Source organism: Monopterus albus, unplaced genomic scaffold (genome assembly GCF_001952655.1).
Source record: "Monopterus albus unplaced genomic scaffold, M_albus_1.0 scaffold98.1, whole genome shotgun sequence".
NCBI lineage: Eukaryota > Metazoa > Chordata > Actinopteri > Synbranchiformes > Synbranchidae > Monopterus > Monopterus albus.
The window spans coordinates 1,450,071-1,457,487 of NW_018127978.1; the positions used below are offsets into that span (position 1 = coordinate 1,450,071).

General features: G+C 42.4%; 1 protein-coding gene across 1 annotated transcript; it reads left to right on the forward strand.

Annotated features, from left to right (window-relative positions):
• Positions 1 to 1,175: 1,175 nt before the first annotated feature.
• On the forward strand, positions 1,176 to 4,144 carry LOC109965189 (Ig lambda-1 chain C region). The gene is made up of 4 exons (XM_074527655.1): positions 1,176 to 1,312; positions 2,208 to 2,291; positions 2,368 to 2,504; positions 3,799 to 4,144. Exons 2-4 carry the CDS (start codon positions 2,257 to 2,259, stop codon positions 4,131 to 4,133), a joined length of 507 nt encoding a protein of 168 aa, XP_074383756.1. The 5' UTR covers positions 1,176 to 1,312; positions 2,208 to 2,256; the 3' UTR covers positions 4,134 to 4,144.
• Positions 4,145 to 7,417: the final 3,273 nt, after the last annotated feature.

Genomic DNA, 7,417 nt, shown 5'->3' on the forward strand with positions numbered 1-7,417 from the left:
ATATGAGAACTTTACTTTTATGTTTATTTTCCTAATGCACATTCCTTTTTCTTGTTTGCACACTTTTTCTTTTCTTGCTCTCTGCCGTAACTTGTCTACTCGTTGCCACTGTACATGTACATGCACACCAAGTGCCACCGTATCGGAGCCAAATTCCTTGTGTGTCCAACATACCTGGCCAGTAAAACTGATTCTGATATTGAAATGTTTTACTTTCTACTACTGTTACTGTATTAGTTACTTGGTGAGATAAACACTCTGTACACCTGCACAGGTGATTTTCACTACTCTGCCTGAAGTTCACCGTCTGTCTGTGCCTTATGTCAGATTTATAGTGTTCTCAGTAAAAGGAAAAGGCTTTGAAACAGCATGGAGACCTTGATATTGAGGAAGAAAATGTGCAGAAAATATAGCTGAGCAATTGAAATAAATGTGTAAACAGTAAACTATGACCAGCCCTGCTATGGAGCAGCATGATCATCTGGAGTTATGACAGTGCCCAGCTGTTAGAGGGAAAAGCTCCCCTAGACCCAGTGGGCAGTTTATTAGTCTAAAATTTCATTTGTAAAGTAAAGCTTTGAGAATAGTGTAAAAAGCGTTACATTACAAGGTTACTCTGGAGTGTTAAATATGGTTAAAACATGGCTGATAAAAGATCCTTTGTGGTTCGTTAGTGAGGTTAACTGTAACAGAGCAACACCTGCTGGTATCCAGATGTCACACATGGGACCATAACAGTGTTATAATCAGGTTGTTTTTCCATATAAAGTCTTTAAGTCGTGTCTCCTCGGTTTTTAAAGAGCACAGACAAAGCTCTTCTCAGTGTCTGACTACATTTATAGAAATTTTTGCTCAGGTATTGGTACAAATGTCTGCAGTCTGCATGGTGGACATAGCTTTTATACCATATTCCTTCAGTTTCTGATTTCACTTCATTAATCATGGGTTTTGTTGGGCTGCTGTAACCTTGACTTCCCTCCTGCCGACAGCGAGGTCTGGGTTTTCTCAGGAAAGTTTATGCAAATGTTTTCAGCTTTACTGGCTTCCTATTCTGGACCGGGTTAGCTGTGCAGGCAGCTGGACTGGTGTCTGGTGCCAACAGTTGATTTAACAAAGAGAAAACTTCCTGTTTTTCCATCTGTCACCAACGGCCACTCTGATCCCAGAGCAGCTTCTCTCCTCAGGAGACGCTGGTTTTCTGCACCAGCAGTCACGTTTCTGTTTCCTGGACACAAATATCCTCCTGATTTCATGAACACAACGAGGAGATGTGCAGGACTCAGACTGACGGCAGCAAACACAACGGCCGCAGGTAAATAGAGACACACAATGGCTTTTGATGACTGTACAATACATCACTGCAGTGTGTAAGATAGGTGAAATTATGAAGGACTATGAAATAGTCAACTGAGGTGCAATACTCTAATCCTGGAGGTAAAATGCATTATAAATATGCACCTGTGTAAAATCTTGTTCTTGATTTCTCTCGAATACTTTATATTGTCTTGTTTTAGGTATTTTTGAGTGGTTTTTCAGAGATCCTCATGGCTGAAATATAGATATTTCCCCCATCACGGGATTAATTATGGGAGTAATATTCTTGTCCTTGATTTCTTGATCTCTTGAGTACAATATTTTGTCTTGTTCTTATGTATTTTGATTGTTCTCAGGGATTAATTGTGGGAGGATCATTCTTGTTCTTGATTGTCTCTGAAATATTATATTCTGTCTGGTTTTAGGTACTTTGGAATTTGTTTCTCAAGATATGTGTGTGGTGTTTGTTCTTATGGTGTTTTGTTGCTGCTCTCTATTGCTGCTGGAACACAGGAATTTCCCCATTGTGGGATCAATAAAGTCCTACCTACCTACCTACCTACCTAAAGACCGTGAACATTTAAATGACCTAAAGTTAAGGTAACATTATCCTTGTAGGGATATATTTAGGGTAAAAATCTGCATTACTGGGACGATTTCTTTAAGGTAAAAACCATCTTTATGAGCAGTATATTGACTTCCACTGAAGGTAAACCATCACGGGACCTCTGATAAACCTACAACCTTCATTTGTGTTTTACGGTGCACTAGAAAAATAACATTTCTTGCAAAGGTGTCTGTTTAACATAAAGTGAACATCTCGGTGACTTTACGTCAGAGTAACATTAGGAAAACCAAACTTGCTAATTGGCTTTGTCATTCATCCTCACCAGGATTCCTTCAGGTTAACCCTGGTGCTGACTACTGGAGCAAGACTTCAGGATGGACTTCACAGAGGCCTTTGTCCTCCTCCTGGGGTGAGAGAGGAACAGACAAACTGTTTCTCTACACATCTGTCTGTGTGCTTTCTGTTAACTGTTTCTGTTGTTCCAGATGTTGCTCCGTGTGGCCGACAGCCCCAGGACAGTCTGTCATTTTCTCTGTGGTTTTCAGTGAAGAGATCTGGCTGCTGGTCAGCGCTGCTGAAGCAGACTGTGAAGGAGATGTTGGTCTTGAAAACAAGACCACAGGTATGTTTGTCTCGAATGTTTGCACTGAGTACGTAAACAAAGGCGACGCATTACCCCGACTCTGTTTATGCAGCAGGTCACTACCTTTTTCTTTGTGCACCATTCACCATCAGTGTGTTTTATTTCTGACCAGGCAGTTTGTGTAGCGACAGCTGGCAGTGGTGGAAGAGGTACGCAGAGCATTTACCAAAGTAGAAATACCACAATTTCGAAATACTTTGTTACAAGTACAAGCCCTGCATTCAAAAGGTTTCTTAAGTTCAAGTACAAAAAGTACACTACTTTAGTAAATGTACTTTCTGCCACTGAGGGCTGGTGATGCTCTGCTGACATACTGCAGTATGTCCAACATCCAAAACTATGAACTGCAACAAAGAAGAAACCACGCAGACACAGTAAAAGCTGGGCTGCAGACTGACACGCCCACCGATGAGCAGACAAACACGAGTTGGCTCTAGCAGGTGAAAGGATCCATTCACGATGCGCAGCTGAGGATCAGTGTCCATGCTCACAGAGCCACAAACTGTCAGTGTAGCTCCAGAAAGAGAAACCAGCTGCCAAGAGGCTGTGGCTGAATTCCCGTGGTGAAACACTGATGGCGTTCCTGTCCTGCCTCACTGCAGCTGCTGTTTGCTGCTCTCCTGTGAAACCTCCAGGAGTCAGAGTAATGGGCCTCTGACCTGGCTTTGTGTGTAACATATTCAAGGTAACAGCAGTCTCCAGTTCAGTCTGTGACACCAGGTTCGTTCATTCAATGTCCCTCTGCAAACCGTCCCAAGTGTCTACAGCAGAAAATCTGCCGCTTTGTTTCCTATCTTTGAACACTGGGACACAGAAGACATGTCTGGAATCTCAGAAGAGGAGCTCCGTGAAATGAGTTGACCTAAAACGGCTTCATAAATACAGATGTACCAGGGAGTCGGAGGGACAGGTGGGCAGCCAGCTCAGAGATCAGAGCACACTGACTGTCTGTGTGCTCAGGTGATCAGTCATGTCTCACGGCAGCTGCTGCTTGCTGCTGTCCTGTGGAGCCACCAGCAGCTGCAGTAATGAGCCTCTGGCTTGTGCTTTGGATGGAACATACGCAAAGTAGCTGCCAGATCAGTGCAGCAGAGGGACAAGTGTTTCCCTCCCAGTATTTTCAGGGGGTTAATGAAAGTGAAGTTTTCCCTGCAGATCTGTGTACTCACCGTATCGAGTGTGAGTCCAGAAACTGGTTTAGCTTATTGCTCTGTGCTCTGTCAGCTGAGAGGTGTGAAATATGTGAAGACCCTAAACTTCCTGTCATCCTCAGGTCCATCCTTTCAGATCTTATCATCAGCCCTGCTCTCTCAGGATCGGAGATCTTCTCACCTGCTGGTCTGTCTCCTGACGGCATTAAACTCATCTGCACAGGACGTCATGTGGTGGGTCGATGACACGCCGGTGACATCATCAGGGGCACAGATGTCACTGATGAGGTCAGAGAACGGCGGAGCCTACAGCGCCATCTCTGTGTGGGAGGTGTCGGCATCTGACTGGAAGTCCAACTCCACATACTGGTGTGGGACGATCCATAAGGAACATGTTTACAGAGAGAAGCTCTGCTGGCAGGAAATATATCAAAACAAAACTGTCAAATTAAATTAAGCCTTTTAATTTCTTATGATATAAAAAATAAAAAGGACTCCAAAGTTAAAACATTTTAGTTGACTTGCAATGTAAGCAGTGCTGTCAGCCACCTCGAGCCGGGGCATTAGCGACTCCAGAGCCCAAGGTTTCCCTCAGGAGTTGGAGACCAAACCCAGAGCGAACAGAGAGGGAGCACTGGGCTGAGGCTCATCAGGGGGACACACTGCAAATGGAGGAGCATGTTGGTCTGTGGCTGTTGAATGTAAATGGACTTATTGGGTGTGTTCAGTACAGACTTGAAAGATCAGGACTGTTTGTGTTTTATCATCTTAGAAATGTTGTGTTTGTTGATGTTTGTGACTTTGGTGATGTCACATCACAGATCATGACCAATTTATGCAGAAAACCAAGAAGCTGCAAACAGTGACTTCTCATGGCTACATGTTTGGGATTAAGGTTGAAGTTTCACAACATAATACAGCAACTTTCACACCAGAACAGTTTTGTTCATTAGATATGCTCATTTGGTTTCACGGTCATATGTGTAACAGCATCTGTGCGTCCTCCAGGAGAAAGAAAACCAGAAGTCGTGAGGTATTTCTATCAACTAGCCTTTACTAGACCTGTGATGTAAAATCCTGCCTCCTGCAGCCTGAGCCCAGATCAGCCGGATCCGGCTCCCTGCCTCAGCATTGCTACCTGATATGATCAGCAGAAAATAAATAATACATGCAAGGATACACGTGTCACAGCTCAGGCTGTTACACTCTCAGATTATATGTTTGCCTTCAAAATAAACAGGTACAAGTTTACTCATCAAACACAAAACAAACACCATTTATAGTTTAGCCCCGCCCACCTCAAAACACCCCAGAATTTCCCAAGGCCAAGATAAATGCAAGCAAAGTATTCATGTTTTTACAGAAGAGTATAGATGTAAATCAGATATACAGTATACATGCATTTTACTATGACAACTCCAGAGTGTTCCGCTTGGCAAAAAGTTAAAACACCTGCGAATAGCCCGACAGCAGACCCACGTTTTCACCAAATTATTTAAAGAGGAACCAAACTACAAAGATCTGTCAGGGGTTACTGCACCGAAGACCGGAGGGGTGGGGGGTGGGGTTGCTTTGTCGAGGCATCAGTCGCGCTGTAGTGCCCCCTGCTGGCCACAGTGAAATAACGTAATGCACCTTGTTTTACTGGGCATTTGTCCAAGACCACTGATACAAGTTTGACCCACATTACACTGTCTTATCCCCTTCACTGGCTGTTTATCTTGTCAATTGACTTTTTTCACCCTTATTTGTAATAAAATCCGATTTCTACAAACTTGCCACTTCCCCTGTTTGCCTTTGTGATATGTACATGCATAAACACAAAGCCATGTCACGACCTCTGCTTATAAAGTGGCATAGGTATAAGTCTTATATGCAGCTCTACTTAGTCATTTTTAGCTTCATTCATACTTTCAGAGAGATCACTGTTGTGTTTGCATCTTTACTACATATACAACAGCTCTGTGCTTTCTTATATTCACTTATAGTGTTGATTATAGCATCATCTTAGGATAAATGAACTGTAAATATAATATAATATAAATTACCTTACACATGTATGTGAGATTACAAATCTCCAGATGCAAAAAAATACAAAATCCAGATGTTACAAAGCATCAGCAGCGCACCGCACCATAAAGTCATTTTTAGTTCCACTGTTTGATTTCTGATGCTTCGTTATAAATAATTATTGTATTGTCAGCTTTACTCCAAACAGCTCTTTGCTTTATTTTGACTTATGTTCAGTTATAATGTTGTTTACAGCATTTTTAGGGTAAAATAATGGTAAATAAAAATACAACTTAAAAATGATTTTGTTAACCAGGAAAATGTAGTTGGTGGTATGTTTTTTCAGCCCTGAGTAGTGTCTGCAGGCATTCCTTTGGCCCTAAACACCACTCCAGCAGAACCGCCTGACCTCCAGTGGTGAGAGCAGCCACTGTACTGTTCAGACCAGTCCAGCACATTCAGGCTTCACCTCATACATACTAAGATGATAGGTTTTAACCCATCCTTAGAAAAACTAACTTTTTAGGACATTAGGGGCTTTGATAGTTTTGGGGGTTTGGTTCCTCTTTACAGAGAAATGTGTTCCTCTTCACAACCCTGGATTTTATTCGGTGGCTGAGACAGAACAAGAAGCACAGCAACTTGAGAAAACACAAGAAAATGAAGAAAACCAACAGAGGAACTTGGTGCCAGAAGTGCTGACGAGAGCGGGGCCTGTATTTATCAGCATCTCAGAGTGCCAGAGAGCTGAAGGCTGGAGATGAAAACACTGCGATCTCACCGAGTTATTTATGAAGCATCCTGCTTTCACCTTCAGCAGAACAACAACTCAGAACAGAGAGGGAGATTTCATTGGCGTCACATCCTCAGAGCTGCAAATGTCTGACAGCGAAGGCTAAGCTGAGACTGCCTTCATTACAGCGGAGACTGTTGTCACCAAGGGCCCTCGTCATGCCTTCAGGAGGCACGACAACATGATCCAGTCGTGAAAAATTTAGCTTTACAAGAGGGGTATGTGGTCTCTGCAAGTGCACAGTCAGTCTGAGAAAATATTCTACTTTTCTCAAAGTATATCTTTCAGTAAAATGAGCGTGTGTGACCTTTGTCTTCCCGTGGTGTGTGGACATTGGCGTCTACGGTTCACATGTGAGAGAAGTTACTTATCAACCTGCCTGTCTAAAATTATTAGCAACTCACAAGCTACAAATATGTGAAATCAGCAGTGCTTTGTAAATAATAAAAATAAATACTTTCCAAACCCCTCCTAGTTCTGTTACAACCGAGTACATCGAAGGTTCTTTAATCGCATTTTCTTCACTACCAAGAGATCATCTAATATCACAGCAACAAAAAGAAAAAACTGTTTATTATATGAATTATATGTCAGCTAAATATCCACTTAAACGATGAAAAGTTTTTCATTCATTTTTATGACTGTTCAGTGTCCTGTTGTATATTTTGGGTAGACTACTGCAAAATAACTGAAGTAATTTAAGCGTATACATTCTTCTGTTTAAGCCACAGTGGCTCTAGAATCCTTACACGGGACATTAAACAGAGGGATGCAGAATGTTAAATGTCCCAACATGTCTCCTCTTGTGGGGTCACACATCACACTGCTCACATGTCATCAACTGGCCACTCTGAGTACATTAGGACTCTTCTCCTACATCTGGGCTCAGATACGAGTGTTTCCCAAAATAAGGAACACGTTTCTTTTATGTCTAGTCC